At 39.7% G+C, this 22,243-nt stretch overlaps 2 protein-coding genes across 8 annotated transcripts in view; both read left to right on the forward strand.

The window, feature by feature from the left end:
- Positions 1–13,879, forward strand: part of LOC125004621 (testis-expressed protein 2-like) — an 81,618-nt gene extending 67,739 nt beyond the window's left edge. For 3 of the 6 annotated variants that reach the window (XM_047579351.1, XM_047579349.1, XM_047579350.1), the window contains 5 exons: positions 2,567–2,680; positions 10,277–10,402; positions 11,187–11,396; positions 11,737–11,857; positions 12,136–13,879. In XM_047579351.1, coding sequence (XP_047435307.1) covers positions 2,567–2,680; positions 10,277–10,402; positions 11,187–11,396; positions 11,737–11,857; positions 12,136–12,279 — 715 coding nt within the window. In that variant the 3' untranslated portion in view covers positions 12,280–13,879. Of the gene's footprint in view, positions 1–2,566; positions 2,681–10,276; positions 10,403–11,186; positions 11,397–11,736; positions 11,858–12,135 lie in introns of those variants that run through there. The other 3 variants (XM_047579352.1, XR_007112366.1, XR_007112367.1) reach the window with 3 other exon arrangements.
- Positions 13,880–14,009: 130 nt separating this feature from the next.
- Positions 14,010–22,243, forward strand: part of ccdc40 (coiled-coil domain containing 40) — a 43,872-nt gene continuing 35,638 nt past the window's right edge. For both annotated transcript variants that reach the window (XM_047579354.1, XM_047579355.1), the window contains exons 1-2: positions 14,010–14,618; positions 14,957–15,084. In XM_047579354.1, the coding sequence (XP_047435310.1) occupies positions 14,962–15,084 (123 nt within the window). In that variant the 5' untranslated portion in view covers positions 14,010–14,618; positions 14,957–14,961. The remainder of the gene's footprint in view (positions 14,619–14,956; positions 15,085–22,243) is intronic.

Raw genomic sequence — 22,243 nt, forward strand, 5'->3', positions numbered from 1 at the left:
CTTTTACTTTTATGTTACAGGCACCGTTCAGAAACTGATCAGTTTAGTTATGTTCAGTTAAAGTAATCAGTTCAGTAGATATCAGTGGCTTATAGCCCGGTGCGGCTTATATATGTACATTTCCAATTTTTTTTTTAAACTTTGTGGGTGCGGCTTATATTGAGGTGCGCTCTATAGTCCGGAAAACACGGTAATTGCCCAATTGCACAGCCTTAAGAGTGTGCATATCATGAATGCTGGGTCTTGTTGGTTTTCTGAGAATCTACTGCACCTACTGGTATATATTATTTTGAAAATTACTGTATAAAAAGGTGTGTCACTACCAAGGTGTCACACAAGGAACATCTCATGATGGGTAAAAGCAACAAACTCTCTCAAGACCTTTGCAATCTTATTGTTGCAAAACATTTGGATGGCATTGGTTTCAGGATGTTTTCTGAACTTCTGAACATTCCAGTGAGCACTGTTTGGGCCATAATCCGGACGTGGAAAGAACATCATTCGACTGTAAACTGGCCACTTAACACTTAATCTACCTGGCCAATAAAGCTGATTCTGATTCTGAAAGGAATTAAAGGGGGCATGTTCTGCACTGCTGCTGAATGTTAACACGAGTTTTATAAAGTTTAAAACAGGGAGAAACCAGTTCATTTCCATCATTTACCGCTGATACGGCCATCTGTTCTAACTACACTCAAAAGGAAGAATCTTGAATTGGAATTTGCATTTTGCACTGTGTTTGCATGTTCTCCCTGTGTCTACATGGGTTTTCTCCAGCTACTCTAGCTCACTCAGGGGCTCACAGTTTCAATTCTGTAATTCTCACTGCTTTGACAAGCAAATTGTGAGAGACGGAACACGTTTGTCTACAAATGTGGAAAAAATCTTGTGTTTAGTGTGTAAATTATGGCCGAGACGAGCGTGGAAAGAGAAAAGTTGCAGACAATTTCAGACAACCTCTCTCACTCTAAGTAGTGACATTCACTCTAGCATGAACATTCTGTGTAATACACACCGATTATAAACTCAAAATTTCTACCAAAATGATCATGGTCATTGAACAGTGATTGGTCAAAAACTATATGATCTATCAAAACGTGGATTAATACACCAAAACACAAAACTTGTGTCTACAGTTTAAAGTTTAAATCAAGTCTCTAGGTGAAAGTATGCCTAAGCAGTAGACGTTTGAAAGACTCCACTGATTTTTCTTTCCACTCTTTTTTGAAATAAATGGGATGGGCGAACAAGCCCATCCCATTTATTTCAATGAGAAAATTTTCACAGTTTTTCTCTTACATCAAGAAAAAAAATTGTATTTCATAGAGAAAAGTAATACACACCGTTCCTGATCAAACCACACGTTTTGATATATAAGCGACGAAAAAAAAAAAGGAAGAGGAAAAATAAGAAACATGCGGTATAACAATAGTGCCACGGGGCTCCAATAACCACTTATTCCAACCAATAAATGCAGGATACCATCTCTGAACGCACAACATGTCGAACCTTGAAGAAGATGGGTTCCAGCAGCAGAAAACCACACCGAGTGCCACTTCTGTCAAATTAGAACAGGGAACTGAGACTACGGTTCCCACAGGCTCACCAAAATTGGACAATAGAAGATTGGAAAAGCATTACCTGGTCTGACGAGTCTCCATTTCAGCTGCGACATTCAGATGGCAGGGTCAGAATTTGGCATGAAACATGAAAGCATGGGTCCATCCTGCTTTGTGTCGACGGTTCAGGCTGCGGGTGGTGGTGTAATTATGCGGGAGGATATTTTCTTGGCACACTTTGGCCCCCTTAGTACAAATTGAGCAATACGTAAATGCTAAAGCATACCTGAGTATTGTTGCTGACCATGTCCATCCTTTTATGACCACAGTGTATCCATCTTCTGACAGTCACACCATGTCACAAAGCTCATATCATCATTTTAGACCATGACAGTGAGTGGACAGTACTCCAATGGCCTCCACAGTCACCAGATCTCAATCCAATAAAGCACCTTTGGGATGTGGTGGAATAGTAGATACGGGTCCTAGATGTGCAGCCAACAAATCTGCATCAACTGCATCATGCTATCATGTCAATGTGAATCAAAATCTCTTTCAACACCTTGTTGACAAAGAATTAAGGCAGAAATGTATCAGAAATGTATTTCAAATCTGATTTTCTTTAAAACGTCCTTTTATGATGATTTATTCCTGCATTGTGTTTAAATATGTACACTTTAACTATGTTGGTGTGTGTTTAATTTTTTTCATGTCCCCTTTGAAGAAACTAAAACACTGCAGCGCCACAAAAAACGGTGACAAGTGACGCAATACACTTAGTTACTAGTACTTCGTAGCACATATGTTGTCAAACTAATGATGTTCTGTCATCCTCCTTATGAGATGGAGATCAGTGTTAGTGATAGGACTATCCAAATTCAAGAGATTGGTAATGCACACAGTAACCATGTTGAAACACTGTAAAACCACATACATGTGCTTGTCCATGCTTACTCCTATGTTTATGTCTGTGCTCTCTCTAATCCATTTTTTTCATATGTTTTCAGATACAGGCCACGCACTTACTGCCTGGCTGATAGTGATGAAGAGTCATCCAGCGCAGGTTCATCAGATGAGGAAGACTCCTCTGACCTCTCGAATGATATGGCTGGAGCAGAAGGGTAAGGATGAGACTAAAGATGTTCAAAAGCAGTTCAATACAGTACTGTATAAATATGTGTCCATAAAATGTCAGCAGAGGGCAGCTGAAGACATTTACTTTATGTAGTGCAAAACAGCAACTTGGTACCCAGCAGTACAAACGTCAATTTCTGCTGGACATTAAAAAAAAGAAACTGTACAGTATTAACATAGACCGACTAGCCACTTATCCTCACAAACCAGTTATACCCACACTTCTGCTGTCAACTACATCTGACTTTGGAGGGCTTCCTATCGGAATGTGAGAGACTTTTGTGTGACCGCTTTCAGGGAGACCTGGCTGAATCAAAGTATTACTGACTCTGCTTTCCTACTAGAGGGGTTAACGCTACACAGAGCAGATCGGTCAGCTACACTAACTGGCAAACAAAGAGCAGCTTGGCAGTCTACATCAATTGGTTGTGGTGTCAGGATTCTGTCACTGTTTCCAGCAGCTGTTCTCAAAATATAGAGCTATAGACTCTGAAATGCTGACCTTTCTATCTGCCACAGGATAGGCTTAAGACCCAACACTAAGAGATGCATTTACAGCCTTTCAAATAAACAAAGTATAGCCTTTGTGACTGTCTATGCTTTATTCCACTGAAATTAATAAAAAAAAATTATGAAAGTGGAAAATAGATATAATGCAAAATGACAAACAAACACTATTGTATATTTAAAAATATTAACACATTTCAATCAAAAATAAAAATAGGCCTCGTTCAGTTTAGTGCAAGAAAACGAATATATCAATTACAAGAAAATGCCATAAAAAATAAAGATATGGAACCTGCATTAAAAATGCAAAGAAGAACAACATAAACTTAAATAGTCTTAAATATGCAATAAAAAAGAAAATATAAAAACAATATTAAAAATATAAAAACAAATATCTAAATAACTCTCTAAACAAAAAACTAACCCTTCACACCACACACATGCACCCTCCCCTGCGCTATCTGCCGGCAAACTGCGGCACTGGCCAAAGTTTCACGAAGAGTCACGAGTCAGAGAATGCACACGTGGGCCATGCGCTCGCGGCTGAGCTCTGTGAACTGAACTGAGAAAAGAACTAATCAGTTCATAAAGTGATTCGATAGAGTTCGTTCACTCAAAAGATTCGTTCTTTCGAACGAATCATTCGTGAACAACCCAACACTACTTTTGATAACGTGAGTCATTAAAAATAAGTTACTTGCAGACAACACCGTTTTATCCTTGGAACACAAACATGACATGGTACCATGAGTAAAACTGTAATGGATGACATGGATTTGTAAACTTTCTGTAAACTTGGAAAAAGTGGAGGAGCCTGATGTCAGTGACACGTTCTTTGTTGGTATGGTGAACTGTGAAATTGAACAAATAAATAATCCGGACAATGTAAATGATGTCACTGGAGAAGATAAATGGATAGCTCCTCTAATGATAAATGGGACTGAAGTCACCATGAGACTGGACACTGGTGCGAAAGCAAATCTCTTAAGCATATGTGATGTAAATGCAATGAAAATAAGCCACAAATAAAAAGGAAAGAATCTGGACTGAAAGACTACAATGGGCTGCCAATTAAATGTTTGGGCACATCCAGGTTGAGTGTCACAGTAAAAGGAAAAGTGCACCACCTATTCTTCTTTGTTGTGAATGAGAGATGGGAATCACTTCTGGGTGACAGCCTGCGAAGAACTGGGGCTTGTGAAAAGAGTGTGTCGCACCATCCCAAGCATAAACCCAGTAAATGAGTCTATGCACACAATAGTTCAGAACTTTTCAGATGTTTTCAAGGGTTTTGGTATTTTGCCCTTCACATATAAAATACAGCACCAAAGAAGGTGCCCAACCAGTTGTGCATGCAGCACGCAGAGTTCCTTCTCCACTGAAAGACTTACATGTTCATTGATTGAGATGTGGTCATGCATGCTTGTTACATGTTTGAAGAGCATCACCTCTTCAGTGCGGTCTATCACCAGCTGAACTGTTGATGAAGAGAAAGCTCTGAACAACCTTGCCGAGTCATCCAAACGACAAATAAAAGCAAAAGAATCCCTCAAAGATTGAACATAAGCTACAACAGCAGAAAATGATGAAAAAGTCATTCTATGACAGAACAACCAAGCTTCTTTTTTCACTACCAACAACACAGTCAGGATTGAGGATGCTGATTGATGGAGTACAAAAGCGACTGTTTTGCAAGAAGTTGCTCCACGATCATACACTGTTGATGTTTAATACATACAACTGATGATGGAAAAATCCTCAGATGCAATCATTGCAGTCTGTTAAAAACTCCTCAAGGGACTGTTGGTGATCTCAGTTTAACCTGTGTTGAATCTGAGGTAATTCCCTCACCTGCTATAGACTGTAAAACTGACTCTCACACACCTAATCCAAGTGAACCTGAGTTAAGAAGGTCCACAAGAGAAATCAGAAAGCCTGATAGACTGAACTTATAAGCAAATGAAATTCAATATACATGTTAAACAGAATGTATATTGGTTGATGTTGTGAATGTATTCTAACTGGTCTAGTGTTGGCTTAGATTTGGGTTATGCAATCTGATACTGTTTATACTGCACATGTGTAGTAGGGTTATGTAAAAAGGGAGATGTTATGATTGCATGTTATTACATGTTTGACCTATTGACCTATTTGACCTATTGCTAGGCGGCAATACTGGTTTTTAGTCAACTTACCGTACCATATAATGGATTAGAGAAAGACTGCATTAAGACACATGTATGCTGTTAATAACCTGAGTCATTAAAAATAAGTTACTTGCTAACAACACAGCCTCATCCTTGGAACACAACATGACACTGTGATTGTTTTGGGAGAGATCCCATTGACACATCTACAGTTGAGTGAGCAAAATATACACAATGATTGATTGAGCTACTATGAACATATTATACAGATGGATTTGTGCATTATTCCTTCAGAATGCTGTGAGCTCGTTTCAGACAACGCTTCTGGTAGTCAGTGGTAAGCCTACTTGTTGCAGTCCCTTGTGCTCTGCAACAGAGCAGCTCCCATACCAGACTGTAACACAGTTGGTTAGGATGTTCTCGATCATGCAGTGGTAAAAGTTCTCCAGGATGGATGAAGACTGATGGTTCTTCTTCAGTGTCCTCAGGAAGAAGTGGTACTGGTGAGCCTCCTTTACCACTCTGGAGGTGTTGGCAGTCCAAGTCAGGTCCTCTGAGTTGTGGGTCCCCAGGAACTTGAAGCTGAAGACATGCTCGGCGGCCATCTCATTGATTGAGATGTGGTCATGCATGCTTGTCTCCTTCCTGAAGTCCACAATGAACTCCTTGGTTTTGCTGGTTTTAAGGAGCAGATTATTGTCAGCGCACTATGAGGCTAGGTGTTGTATCTGTAATCACAAAGTTACCTGTGTGTGAGAGATTAATGCGCGTATCTTTCTATATCCTACTACTCTTCCTGTGTGTATTTGTAACTGTAATAACATAAAGGTACCTGTGTGTTTGTGTGTGGCGCGCTTGCACGCGCCTGTGTGTATATCTGTAATTACAAAGTTACTTGTGTGGGTGGAGAGGTGTGTGTTGTTGTAACATAAACGGTCCCTTCTGCTTCTCTCAGGAAATCTTTGCATTACAGTCAATGGAGAGCAGAGAGAGACATGGCCTCACTCAGAGACTCAGTTTAAATGTCTCCACAGTGTGAGAGACGGACCAAGTTTGTCTACAACTGTAGGAAAAATCATGTGTCTAATTGTGGCCAGGACAAGCGTGGAAAAATAAAAGTTACAGTTTCAGACACCTTCCTCCACTCTATGTGATGATGTCACGTACTTTAGCACGAACATTCATCTTGAAATTTCCCCCAAAATGATCATGATCATTAAACAGTGACTGATCAAAAGCTGTAAGACCTATCAAAACGAGGATTAATACACCAATACACAAGGCTTGTGTGTACAGTTTAAAGTTCAAATGAAGTCTCTTGGTGAAAGTATGCCTGAGCAATAGACGTTTCACTTTTTTTTTCACCCATCCCATTCATTTCAATAGAATTTTGTTGCAATTTTTTTACGACTTTCTTTGCGAAAAATTCGTATTTCATAGAGAAAAGCAATAGCACACCAATACCAATCAAGCACGTTTGGATATATAACTGTGGCCCCGTGGCCCTGTGGCCCTAACTAGAAAATTCCCTCTGGAAAATTTTGAAAGGGCCATGGGGGGCTACTCACGGGGGTACCGTCTCTGTTAACATGGGAGTTAGCACACTTAGCCTACATTTAGAACAGTTAGCGCAGTTAACCCACATTTAACACAGTTAACGCACATTTAGCACAGTTAGCGCACTTAAACCACATTTAGCACAGTTGGCCTAAATTTAGCACTGTTAGTCTAGTGCTTAGTTTAGTTCAGTGCAGTTAACCCACATTTAGCATACGGTAAGCAGAGTTAGCTTACGGTTAGCACAGTTAATCTGTGTGTGACAGAGTAATGCACGCACCTGTGTGTGGCTGTGTGTGTGTGTACATATATATATGTGTGTGTGTATATATATATATGTATACATATATGTATACATGTGTGTGTGTGGTTCAGGTCGCCCGGTTCAGGATTCAAACCGGGACCACCTGCAGAGGACTGTAGCCTCAACACATGGGGTGGGTGCTCTACTCATTGAGCTAAACACCACCCCGTTAATTGCCTTTTTGACATTTTTGTAGCAACACAGTACTTTCTGCAGTACGATACTGTTCAATTGATACTCGCTGGGACTTCTGGGACCCCTTGCTCTTCTATGCACTTGTGTGGAAATCCAAGAAGAGGTTCTGTTCAGGGACCCTGCTCTCCATGCTTGCGTTAGAGGCAGGAAATCCACCTTCCTGCAGCCATCATGAGCCATCATGAAAGGCTAAAGTGGGCTCTGCAGGAGCAAAGAACAAACTGACAGAACCTTCAGGGACCCTGCTCTCCACACACTTGCATTACCGCTTTACGCTACCGCTTGATTGAAAAAAATGAACAAAACTTTCTGCCTTACAGAGATCGATCTTTATGGTAGTAGACCAAAACTTGGTTTTGAGCTGAAGCTTCTACAGTGATACAATCAGGCTGTTGGGTGACAAAATCAGAATGTAACAGGCAGATACATTAATATAAAAGCGAAAACCACTGGTCAACGTGGCATTCCTGTTCTCATCAAAGCGGCCGTCAAGCCATAACCGATTGCCGGATTGCTGACTTTTTCACATCGAGCGGAAAACCTGGGTTGATATTTTTTGCTCAATATGAAAGGGGCTTTAGAAGCCAGAAGCAGAAGACCACACCTTTCTGCCCTTCACAAGCCATCATGAAAGCTTACAGCAGAGTCCACAGCAGCAAAGAACAACCTGACAGAAGCAGAGATTTCATTGTATTTATATAGTTTCAATAATATAAATTGATATGAGATGCTTTACAAAAACTGACCAGAAGCCTCCAGAGCAAGCCTGCAGGCGATGGTGGCCACAGGAAAAACTCCCTTTTAACGGGCGAAACCTTAAGCAGAACCCCGCTCATATGGAGGGACCCATCTGTCTAAGGCCAGCTGGGTACAACTGAGAACAGAGAGAAGAGAACAGCAGGGAAACTAGATAAACACACATCTATCAAACATACATCAGACTAAAGCAACTGTCCAAGAGGTCAAGGAGGCTGTGAGGAGTTCAACTGAGTCATCAGCTGACGGAAGCAGCTGCTGCTGTTACCATTAATTTAGGCTTGACTTGACTTGCCAGAACTAAGACCATGCTCAATTTTTGGGGAACCTTACCTCTTTTTTTTATTTATTTATTGTTTTAAACTTCTGGCAGTTCACCACTTACCTTGTACTATTTCAAGGTATTCATTGGACTTGAACGACTTGAATTGCAATAAATAACTGGAAAACTTGGGATGTTCTAAAACCTTTGATGGTAGTGTACCTTTAATCTTATTCTTGTTGTCATCTAATATGCTGTTGTAATATAATTTTCTTGGCTTATAATATTAGATAATTAGTTTTTATATTTTTTTATATTTATTTTCTGTCTCCTTGGTTTTATTTCAGATAAATTCTCTGTACAGTGTATTTACTAAAAAGTGTATTGCAGAAGACCGATCTCTGAAGGGCATAGATTTTTGTTAATTTTTTTTTTTCAATCAAGCAAATCAAATGTGTCACACAACCGTTAATGGAAGCGCATAGGTGAATTAGCCCTACTCATGTTTGGGAAATTGCACCGATCAGGGAATGCATATGCGATTGTGTTTATATACAGCTTGTGTAACAATAACACACACTTTGGGATACTACATCACTGTGAGATCTGCGAGCTACTCTGCATCTGAGGAGAAGAAGAGGAGATATCGGACACTGTGCAGGACACATTGATTTATTCAAATATCAGCAGATTTTTGAAAGAGCAGGGGTTTGACTGGTCCATTCTTCAGGTCATCAACAAACTGAAAGCGTTAAAAAAATACACTATGCTGTCCATTAATTACCTGTAGTGTAGCCTACTGTATTTAAATATGTAATAATGATGTTGTCAACGCAATGATGTATGCGAGGGAGGACAAAATAGGCACGCAGCTCTGATAGATATTCAATGTGAAAGGGTAATATGGTATTGCTATTATATACATTATCCCAAGTTTGTGCCATTTTTTTCATCCCTTTTGGATGCTGTTATTGATGCTTCTGATCTCAATCTTTTATAAGTAGGTTTCTGTCAGGTAGATTTGTCTTGTGGTCATTGTCATATACTGTGAAAACTGGAAGATGGCCACTGATGAGTAGTCCGCTTCTTGTATTGCTTACAATGTCATTTGTGAATATATTGTCAACTAGAGTAACAGTGGGGGAAGTTATCCAGCTGGGTCTGGTGATACTGAAGTCTCCATGATGAAAATTGACTCTTGTTTACAAATACTTCCTCCATCCACTCCTTGAACAGTTCAGTATTTGAAGCTGGTGTCCATGCTTTTCTTTGTGTAGCTCAGCTTAAGCATGCTGTCAATTGTATTTTTGTCCACGTATATTGAAACCTCCATTTTTATTTTTATTTTTTTTTATTTTTTACATGTGCACAAACTCGTAACCGTAAAGATCAAAGCCCCCTCCTCCCCTTTTCTGCGTTAATCCTTGTTTCAGATATAGTAACAATGTTGATTGATGGTGTGAATTGATCCAAATATTGCTTGATATATATAAAGTTTTCATATAGACTTTTGCTGTTAATGTGTATAATTGATGAGAATGTTTTGGTCTGCTTCACTTTGTTAGGCAGGTAATTTTTAACTTAAGATTTCCACCCAGGCCTTATACACACACATCCACATCCACACAGGGCCAATCTAGATTTGAATTTTGTTTCTTGTTCTTGTTTGCTTCATTTAAAAATTGCATTTTGTGTTTACTTGTGTTATAATTGTCTAATATTTAATATTTGTTTGATGATTTGAAACATTTAAGTGTGACAAACTTGCAAAAAAAAAAAAAAAAGAACAGAGCAGCCGTTCAGTGGCATGACCAGAATTCTTTGAATTGTTTCACTCTTCTCCTTACTCACTAAGAACCTGTGTGGGAGTCATCTATTTTCCTGGCAGAAAGGCAAAAGTCTTTCAAACTGAATCAATGAGTGGAGGATCCAACCTTACCTTACCACCACTGATCGAGTATGATCAAATTTCCACTTACAGGTATGAAATACCTACTCCAAAAGTGTCATCCTCAACTGAAGTCATTGGTACATCACATTCTTGAACTTGAGGCATATGCTCAAATCCTACTTTTGCTAGAGACAGACTTTTTAAGAATTCATAAAGTGCAAGAGCTGGTCAATGCTTTTTTTCTGAGACTGGATTTGGGCTGGGGTATTATTGGAGAAATATGCCTTGGAAATGCTCGTTCTGTTTATTGCAGACCCAACTTTCTTGAAGATTATGGTCTGGGAGACAGCAGGAGGCTGTGTTGTTCCCTTCCCTTTCAAGATGAAATGGAAAGGCACATTGTTGTTATTGACTACAAGTGGAAGAAATGGGGAAGCCGGTGGTTTGGGGACAAGAAACTAACTGAACTCAGATGACTGAAACCGAAATGAAGAGTGTGATGTGCATAAATATTATTCATCCTATTGCAGCTATATATGTTTAGAATTTTGATTTGCTGTTGTTATGAATATGGTGGTCATGAATGAAAGCAGTATTTCACTGTTTTTCATTCATCGTGTCTTTCACTACTCCAATTTGAGTGCCTCATTTCCCCATCAAACTAAACTTTATTTTAAAAAATAAATGTTTTTTTATATATGTATTTATCACTGTAAATGAGACAAAGGCTTTATTTTATGAGACAGACCTTCTGTTACAAAGGCCTCATCGCAACTGAAGTAGTGACTGAGAACTATTACAAACTGAGAAACAACATTCACTGCCTGACTTCTATAGGGTTAACACATGTTTGTTTTATCTCATTCTCCCACAGTTTAGTCGGAGGACATAAACCGAGCAAGATCATGCGCTTTGTGGACAAGATTACGAAGTCCAAATACTTCCAGAAGGCCACAGAGACGGAGTTCATCAAAAAGAAGATGGAGGAAGTGTCCAATACACCGCTTCTGCTCACAGTGGAGTTGCAGCAGCTCCAAGGAACGCTGTCTGTCAACATACCCCCTCCTCCAACTGACAGGATATGGTATGTTAACCATTTTTTTTTCTTCTGTCTGTTTATTTGTGATGGCACTTTCTCACAGTCATCAAAATGCAAATCTGGTGTAAACAAAAGTATTTAAGATTACTCTTAATTAGTTCAGTTTCCTCTTGTATGCAAAGGCACATGCAAACTCCACACAGAAAGGCTCCAGTCGGCCTGGATTCCAACCTGGAACCTATTTGCTGTGGGGTGTCAGTGCTAACCACCTATCCACTGTACCGGCCCCATGTTTTATTGAAAGAAAGAAATGTTGCACACAATTTTCAATGCACTGCGTGGTGATCCAAGATCTTCATCTGATAAATGAATGATTTTTTTGTAGGTATGGTTTTAGGACTCCACCTCGCCTAGAACTGAAGGCTCGACCTAAACTGGGAGAAAGAGAAGTCACTCTGGCTCATGTTACAGACTGGATAGAGAAAAAACTGGACCAGGAATTCCAGGTATTGTTAATATTGACATTGTGTAATTCAATGACGATGTTCACACTGGTATGTAGCACACCAAAACATTCATCAAAAAAATATTTGTTGTTAATTGACCAATTTACCCAAAACACATCTAGGATCTGTGCAATACAATCCTAATCCTGTAAGTGATATTTGCACACTGCCTATCATGTTCATATGGTTAACTGTACAGTAGGTGCCAAAACGTGTCAAGACTACTAAATATCTGATACACCACTTACTGTCTTTCTGTTTTTTCTGCACTCTTTTAGAAAATCCTTGTAATGCCAAACATGGACGATATTTGGCTGACTATTATGCACTCTGCCATGGATCTACGCACAGCTGGTGGACCCCTAGTTGGCTGCTGCGTGGACCCAGAGCTGTCCCAACCAGAGACGAAGAACACCAGCTAGCCAAGAATATTGTTTACAGTGTTTCCTAAATCTTGTTCTCAAAGTCTCAAAATAGGAACTGGAGACAAAGTCAGTATGTCTGGCGCTACTGTAACACATTCCCATAGGAAGGACCCTTTTTACTTAACATTAAAGAGAGCACAAGGATTTTACACGAACAAAGTAGTTGACCAGGCTAACACTAAAGACCATTGTTTGCTACTAAGTTCTGCGGTATTTCTTATGCCAGAGGGAAAGAAGAATTGTCTTTGAAGGGTTAACAATAACCTATTGAATGGGAGCTGAAATATGAATGGAGTCATGTTTGGCTCATAGCTGGGGTTGGGTTAATATAATAAATGGGGATCTATTGGTGTATACATATTATGTCCTATGAATTTGTCAATGTGGAAGCATTCATTAGATACCTTACATTCTGCAAATGATGAGATGGAACATGGCAGGCCCCTACTTTAGAGCTGCAGCAAGTTGATCTATTTTGTGTTGAAATTAGAGGGTCTTTTTTAATCTTGAATCAGGTAAAATAGTGCAGATACTTGATGTCTATTCATTCAGTCTATTCATGTCTATTGCAGAAATTTTTAAAGGGTGTTATCATGATCGCACATTGAATTGCCAAAATCCTCTTTTTATGCCACTGGCCAATGTCTTATGGTCATGCTCAAAAGCAAGCAAACACAATGTAGGAAAAGTGTCAGTCACTATGTAAAATCAATGACAAACTGTTTTATAAAATGATAGAAAAGCAATATAGGCTTTACAATGATCTTGTATTGATATAAAAGTGTATGTATGATAAGAAGTTCAAGGGCTCTATTTGAATGCATGTGTGGATATATTTGGTTCTAATTGATTCTAATCTAACAGCTTTGACCCACTTACATTTTCATCTGGCTATGCAAATGATTGCACTAAACTAGTAAACTGTTTTCTTTTTCATATCTTTGTCTTGGTCAATGTGCTAAGCAAGTACAAATAGGGGTATTTATTTGTGGATCACTTACACTTGAAGGTATTAGTGATTATGATGATGATGTTGGAAGTAATGTAAATGACATTCTCTGATATGTAACAGTGATTTAAAAATAACCAGTAACACTTCAGTGTAGAGAAACAACACTTGACTGAAGTTAAGGTACTTGCCTTAAATATTGCCAAAAAATGTAAAGCCTTATCTACAGGACTCATATTTGTACCCATATTTCAAATCTTAAACAAAAACCTCGGTTAAGCCTGCAGTACTGAATCTGCCTAAAGGTACGTGTCCTGTACTAATAAAGCATAGTGAGGTGATATTTACAGCTGATGTTGCATACAGGATATGCTGTTTTTGTTTCTTCTCATTGCATACTTAACTGCAACACAAAATTATTTTTGCTCTTTATGATCACCTTTTTCCTTAATGCCTAGGCTCTTTTGTGTTATGTATTGTTGAATGACCACATGAAGTGGGTTGTGGTTTCAGATTATGTCTATTTTTGAGGGATGAGATATGAAGATCATGATAAGATTTCTATCTGTGAATTAATAATTGATATCTATTGATTGATCGTCTAACTGCCTTATTTATAGAGCAAAATAAATAAATCTATTAGCTAAAGACATTTTTTTTTTTCTTCAGTTTCTGTATTCTGAATTGCAGATGTAAATATTGCTTGTTGCTTTTAGATTGAAACAGGTATTCTATTGAGGCCCATCTACATTTACAGGTATTTGTAGTGGCGGAGGAAGTATCCATGACATTTTAAAAGAAAATGCTTTTCAAGGTCAGGTTATTCAGAATTATTAGAAGTAAAAAAAAGTGTTGTCACAATTGCTTCTACCAGCGTTTCAGTACATATCACCTGATTATGTTTACTAATGTAATATTATGGTGGTGATAAATTTAACCTAAACTGGACAACTGGGCTGGGATTATATATATAGTATAAATATTATATTACTGTTACATTATATTGTAATTATAATATATCGTCATTATTTTCACCTGATGATGTTTACGAATGCAATATTATGGTGGTGCTACGCTTATCCTATTGACGTATTATGTTTTTATAGGATTTGTGTGAAGGAACTAAGGATTGTAGCTGTTATAAAAGTATCCGCCCCTTTACGTTGTAAAGTTATATATACTATTGATATTATTGCCTTATCGGTCGGTTATAGGTGATTCAAAACACAAAACACGACTTTTATTTTGAATAGATAATGACTAAAAATGTCGGTCGATTAACCACATCCGGTCTGAGATTCCGAGCACTGCGCAGACTCCTCCAGCAGAAGTTTACTGTTGCCTAGAAACGTCGGTTAGCTGGTTTATCGGCAATCGTGTAAAGGTGGTAAGTATGAGGTACAAATAAAAGGATATTGTTGTTATTTTATATTTAGAAATATTGTACTTTTTCTGTGATTGATAATAAATCAAAAGTTATCTTCCTCTGTTGTGACTGATTTTAACTTCCTCCGTCTGCGCTCTATTAAGCACTAAGCAAGCTACGTGTTTTTGATTCTGACTTTGATGAGTTTGTGACATCCGCATATAACAAACAAAGACTAACTAAATAAAAATGCAGTAATAGAAGTACGGTGTATTTTCGTGAAAGTTAATTTGTTGAAAGAAAACTACTTCGTGTGAAATATGTTAATATAACGTCAGTGTACTTGTTGCTCTCGTCAGACCTGATGCAGAGCACAGGAGAGGATGCGGAGGGAAGCTCCAGCCAAAGAGAGAAACACACCAACCTGCAGGATGGAAGTGACAGAGCAGCAGAGGACAGTGATGCGACTGTCCTATCTGCTCCACAGGTATGGTATCTGGAAACCTGTGATGTGTGTGGTTTCCCGCTGAGATAGAGGACTATCAGACCTCAGTATGTTATTGATGGGAACCGCAGTTCTTTTGACTGACTGACTCGCTAAGTGGTCACAACACCCCTAAAAATAAAAGTTGAAAAGGTTTTTTTCTAAAACGCTCGTCTATGATAAAATGACACCCAATAGCGCAATAGTAGAAAGTAAGTGGTTTAAACGTAATATTTCGAAAAGGAAGTGCAGCACCCCTGTCCTCCCTCTTGCGTTGCAGTGGTATGATCCACCTCTCTCGTTTACCCCTCCCTCCCCCACGACCAGGTGGCACCCTCCATGGACCCGTTGTACAAAGCAGGTTTAGTGAAAACTCTGAGTTTATTAACCCTGACATGAGGAAAACTCTGAGTTTTCTGTTTCACAAAGGGAGGTAACTCAAACCAGAGAAAGCCAGATAACTCTATCCTGTTCCACAGAAAGAGGTTACTTAAGCTCTTGGTCAGTTACCATAGTAATAGACTCTATGAACCTAAACTGGTCAGGACCAGATTTTACTCAGTGAACCTCGAGTTTCTCTCTCAGTGCGTTTACATGCACTTGAAAAAAACAAATTATTGCCGTAATCGGACTATAACAGGAGAACTTAAGTGCATGTAAACAAGTGTTCTCATTATTCGATTGAGACACTCAGATAATGCGATTAGAATCGGATTTTTCAAGCTGATAATGCGTGTGTGCATGCTCCACAACCACTGCGTTGGCGTGTGACCCCGGAGCCGCTAGAAGAACTGTCTGAGGGATAGCGCAGATCTTACCTGCACCAGAAGTAGTGTGAACATTACGTACGAGATTAAAAAATGTACTATTATCCGTCTGGTTGTTGTTTGAGATGCCGGTCTGCCACATGAACGACTCTTGTTTAATGTATCAGGTAATAGGTCAACCGGAAATCGGACCGTATTAACGTGGTAGTATCCTGCAGAAAAGACACGCATCGTCACCAAGTGTGGAAGAGGAGAACAGTTATTCGATTTTCTTGCGCTGCATGTAAAATGGGAAAGTAGGCAGTTCGAGAGCTGGAAAGAATTTGGCATTCCACTAGTTCTGGAGAAGCTCACATAGCCTGGAAAGATAGTTCAGCAACTTATAAAAAAAACTCTCCGTAAGATTAGAACAGCATTTTATTCTTCATTAATAGAAGAAAACAAGAACAACCCCAGATTTCTTTTCAGCACTGTAGCCGGCTGACAAAGAGTCAGCTCTGTTGAGTCATCTATTCCTTCAGCCCTCAGCAGTAACAACTTCATGAGTTTCTTTACTGATAAAATTGTTGGCATTAGAGATAAAATTCATAGCACCCTTCCCTCTGTCAAAGATGTAAGTACAGTGCCATTAGAAATCTCTGTAGGACCGAGTCAATATTTGGATTCTTTCCTTCTAATTGATCTTCCTGAGCTCACTTCAGTTATTACAACATCTAAACCATCAACTTGTCTTCTAGACCCCATCCCGACTAAGTTGCTCAAGGAGGTTTTTCCATGAATTAATACCTCCATATTAAATCAGATAAACTTGTCTTTATTAACAGGATATGTGCCCCAGTCGTTTAAAACTGCCATTACTTTTAATTATTAACCGTTACTTAAAAAGCCCACTCTTGACCCAGATGTTTTAGCCAATTATAGGCCAATTTCCAACCTTCCTTTTATCTCTAAAGTTTTAGAAAGGGTTGTTGTCAATCAGTTGGTTGATCATTTAAAAAGGAATGGTTTGTTTGAAGAGTTTCGGTCAGGTTTTAGAGCTCATCATAATACAGAAACGACTCTGGTTAAAGTTACCAACGATCTCCTCATGGCTTCAGACGATGGACTTGTCTCTATACTTGTCCTGCCAGATCTCAGTGCTGCATTTGACACTATTGATCACAGTGTTCTACTAAAGAGACTTGAAAGTGTGATCAAGATTGCGGGGACTGCATTAGACTGGCTTGAATCATATCTGTCAGACAGATTCCAGTTTGTCCATGTAAACAACATTTCTTCTATATATACCAAAGTAAGCTATGGAGTTCCTCAGGGTTCTGTGCTAGGACCAATATTATTCACATTATACATGCTTCCCTTAGGCAATATCATTAGAAAGCACGGCATACACTTCCATTGCTATGCAGATAATATCCAGCTATATTGATCCATGAAACCAGATGAAGCTAATCATCTGTTTTTTTTACAAGCATGCCTTAAAGACATAAAGGCTTGGATGACCTGTAACTGTTTCTACTTTTAAACTCAGACAAAACAGAAGTTATTGTATTTGGCTCTAAACATGTCAGAGATTCATTATCTAATCACCTGCTTTTGTTGGATGGCATTACCTTGGCCTCCAGTACTACTGGGAAAAACCTTGGTGTTATATTTGACCAGGATATGTCCTTTAATTCTCACATAAAGCAGGAGACCAGGACTGCTTTCTTTCACCTTCGTAACATCATCAAAATTAGGAACATCCTTTCTCAGAGTGATGCGGAAAAACTAGTTCATGCATTTGTGTCTTCCATGCTGGATTATTGTAACTCGTTACTGTCTGGCTGTCCAAGTAGCTCTTTAAAAAGCCTCCAATTGATTCAAAACACTGCAGCAAGAGCACTGACAGGAATTAGCAAGAGAGATCATATTCCTCCAGTTTTAGCTTCTCTTCATTGGCTTCCTTTAAAATCTAGAATTGAATTTATCCTCCTCCTTACATACAAGGCCCTGAAAGGCCTAGCTCCATCATATATGAAAGACCTCATAGTACCATACTGTCCCAACAGATCACTATGATCTCAAAGTGCAGGTCTACTTGTGGTTCCTAGAGTTTCTAAAAGTAGAATGGGAGGTAGAGCCTTCAGCTATCAGGTTCCTCCCCATATCTTACAATCTTGAGTGCAGAAAATAGCCTCTCAACATCTGCTGTCTGGAAAGGTGCTGTCAGGGCTATTGCAGCTACAATGCTCAGAGCAGGATATAGTAGAGAGGGTTCAGGAGAAACAAGCCATAAAAGCATCTCCTCCAATGACTTTTTCTGAAGTACAGCACAAGTGAGAACAAAGACACAAACACTTAATATTTATTTATTCAGATAATCATGTGAAAATTCCATTCAAATTAAACATTTTTAAAGAAAAAGGCAATTTTTCATATATATTGGGTGAGTTGTGATTTATTGGTTGATTATACGTTCAGATCAGGATTTCTCACTCTCAGTCTGTAGGAGGCCCACTCAGATACCAGGTCAGGGTCATTCAGTCTAGGAAACGAGTCTGAGAGTGTCTTCATTTCACCATATAAATATGTCAATAAGACTTCTTGAATCTATGTATTCAAATGTATTTTTATGTCATATAAAATACTTGTGTTGTTGAACCTCTCCCAGACATCTTCTCTGAAGAATGCAGGAATTTCATCCTGCAGAGGCGTCAGACCAGCATCTGACTGAAGCCATGCCTGCCAGCGGTCCTTGACTGTGTTGATCTCTTTCAACTGTGTCAGAGATGCTTTTAGCACTGCGACCTGTAGTCAAATGTAATAGCTGAGTTGGAATATCATTCATTTAACAGGAAAACAAGTACTGTGGGGCTGATGTCATTACCTCTTGCTCCACCTGGGAGAAGAAAATGTTTCTCTTCTGAAAAACCAGAAACTGAGGGTGGATCCTCTCATGTACAATTTGCATTAGGCACAGTGCAGGGGGAAAGAACTCATGCTTTACAAAGGAATACAGTCCCTGAGCTGTTGGTTCAGTTTGGGCTTGGAGAGAGAGGTCTGCAACAAGAGCAGGCAGACTCCTCCGCATCACATCTGTTGCTTCCTTATTTGACTACCACCTGGTAGCATTTCCTCCTCCCTATGAAATTCGTAGCCTCTTTTCATCTCTATACCCCCAGTATAGTGTTATATAAAGTTGCAGCTTTGGTTTACACTGTAGTGTTTCCCAGTTCATCTGGTCCCAAAAAACTATAGAAATAAATATTTATGGTCAAAATAATTTAAATAGTTTTAATATATATTTTATTATTATTATTTAGTTTGATTTTTTATTCATAAAGAGTAGTCTCACCTCACAGTAATACCCAGTTGTTGGGTGACAGATGTCTGTGTTCGCATCAATCATTAATCCCCACACTGGGGATTTTGACAGTTCTGCCAATAGATGATCATCCACAATGTCACCAATGATCTGCACCATTTCATTGATTATGTGGCTGCTTGTGTATTTGGTGTTGGCACTGACCTAGGGGCAGAAAAGTGATTAGATTAACTGACAGTAATTTGAAGATGTTCAGCTCCATCATTATTGTTTAGCTGCAGACTTACATTTAAACCATCAAAATAAGCACAGCCCAATCGCTTGAATAGATTAATAATGGACTCATAGCTGGTGTGATGGGGCCATTTTTGCTTCAGACATTCATATATTATTTTGAAGCAGCCTTCATGTCTTGTAAACCACTAAGTATAGCTTTGTAAAGTACTACCTTCTCTAAGTTGTTTCTCTTTCTCCTCTGCCGCTTTATGAGTGTCTCTCATTTCGTGGCGTTTAAGGGAATCCAGTCTGTAGCTTGTGGACAGCTGCCTCACAAACCCACCAGCAAGTTGCTGCGCTGCGGCTGCACAATGCTTTTGGCAGACGTAGCATGTCATGCCATCCGCACCGTGCCTAAGCCAGGTAAATTTGTTGAGCCATTGCGAGTGAAATCCACTGTACAATGATTATAACGTTGTTTATATAAGGTTGAGAAGCTTGAAAGGATGATTAATTCATCAATTAGGAGATGGCTTAGTGTCTGACGCTGCTTAAACGTTGCAGCCTTGTATGGGAAAGGCATACTGGAGCTCCCGGTAACTAGTCTAACAGTGGAATTTAAGTGTGCTAAGGCTAGACTGGAGATGACTCTTACTCAGTCGAAAGATCCAGTAGTTAGGCATACAGCCCCCAACAGGGAGGGGGCTGTACAACAGGGAGGAAAAGTGAGGAAGGAGGAAGTGAAATCCGAGAGATGCGGTTCAGGAAGCACAGGCTGCCCTCAGGCTTAGGTATATCATAGGTCATGTGCATCAGGGGCGTGGAGGCCTGGGATTGGTTGCAGGGAAACCTCTGTGGAGCAAGGCATCCATAGGCAAGAGGAAGCAATGAGGTGCCCTAAGGCAGTGTTGCAGGCTATGCAAGGACAGTGGGTGAACTGGGAGAGTGTAGAGAAAAGAAAGTTGTCTTGGAGAGAGCTGTGGAGCATGGAGGCTAGAAGGATTAGATTTATGATAGGAGCTATTTATGATTTGCTGCCATCTCCTCAGAACCTAAACCAATGGTTAGGGGAGGATGCTGCCTGCCCACTTCGTTCTAGTGTATACACGCTTAGCCATATTCTGACAGGTTGCAGGGTTAGCCTCTCCCAAGGGATATACCTGGTGTCACAACCATGTTCTGAAATGCTTAGCAGCTGCAATTGAGGAAAAACGGATTGAAGCAAATTCCTCATCTGCTAGAAAGGAGAATAGGCATATTATGTTCGTTCGGGAGGCAGATAAGGCCAGACCATTGGGCCAGATCAGCAAGAACCAGGCACAGCGCGGGGCAGCTAAGTGTGGGTGGAGCCTGGGAGCTGAGGTCCGATTTAGATGGCAGGTTAAGCATTCCACAACAGCTGGCCGTGACCCTCAAAAGACCGGATTTGCTGTTGTGGTCCGAGATAGAAAGGAAAGTGTACTTTGTGGAATTAACTGTCTTGTGGGAAGACAGAGTTGAGGAGGCGAATGAGCGCAAGATAGATCCGCAAAGTTGGCATCGAGGCTGAGCAGCGAGGCTGGAGCGCCCGGGTGTGCCCAGTGGAGGTTGGCTGCCGTGGATTTGTTGCAAAATCCACCATTGCTCCAAGAGAGGGTCGCTCTAAACGATATGTCCCTGGCAGTGGAGCGATCAAGTGAGTGGCTGTGGCTAAGGACGAAACACACTAGCTGGGGAGCATGCTAAAGGTAAGGCTAGCTGTGTACTGTTGATAGGTAGCAGTTGTAGTAGGGTTAATCTAATCTGTCAGTTGAAAGTCACACGGTGGCCTAGTGGTTACATTGAGGGGGTTGACTCCGAGACGCTAGAGCTCACTGTAAAGCCTTCTTGAGGTGTCGTGGGCCTGACTTAACAAAACATCATTAAAGGAAGGTGCCCACTTGAAAACCCCAATGATGTGCCGCACACTGCCTACTGCCGTTGGCTAGGCTTGTTTGCTCACATTTCTTGTGTGTTACTTCTGATCTTGGCAGAAGGAAGGGATGTTGATTGAAGGATAGTCGCAATTCCCATCATTTCTTACTTACTGCTGGTGGCTAGGCTAGTTAGCTGGTGTTTTCTAGTGTTTTACTTCTGTGGCTAGGCTAATTAGCTGGTGTTTAGTAGTGTTCTATTTCTGATCCTAGCAGAAAGGAGCAGTGTAGTCGCATGTCCCACCACCTCTCATTACCTCCTGCTGTGGACTAAGCTATGTAGCTGGTGTCTGGTTTTATCTTAATTCTGATATTGGCAGAAGGGAGAGATGTTTGGTTGAAGTGTAGGTGCATGTCCCATCATCTTTATTGCCTACTGCTGCTGGCTAGGCTAGTTAGTAGCTGACCGCTGGTCAGTCCTCCAGTTGGACTGGGCTTATAAAGGAGTTTTTGCCTCAGATCATGGCACAACGGCCTCAGATCATGGCACAAGGGATCGTGTATTAATGAATATGTCTGCAAACGGAAAAAAACAAACAAACAAAAGAAATGCAAAAATATCAAAAAATATCTACGAAGGAGTGCATTATTTTGTGTCATCTTGATTTATTTAAAGCTGTATTTAGTTTTCGTTTGAAATAAGTCTTAAGTAAACATTTTTTTGGGCAAGGGATGTCCAAATCAAGTCACAGGTTCAAGTCAAGTCCAAGACTAGTCACATTATTGCAATCTTACCTGCAGAATCCAGTCTTAATAAAGGGAAAATTGCCAAATAATATTTTATAATATAATATAATATTTTATAAGATGTCTATAAAGCATTGTAATGCTCAGTATTACCATCTATACGTATTCACAACTTGTCATAACAAACGTCATGATGCATTATGACAACTTATTATGAATGATTATAATTTTAATCT

This window comes from Mugil cephalus, chromosome 2 (assembly GCF_022458985.1).
Source record: "Mugil cephalus isolate CIBA_MC_2020 chromosome 2, CIBA_Mcephalus_1.1, whole genome shotgun sequence".
Lineage (NCBI taxonomy): Eukaryota > Metazoa > Chordata > Actinopteri > Mugiliformes > Mugilidae > Mugil > Mugil cephalus.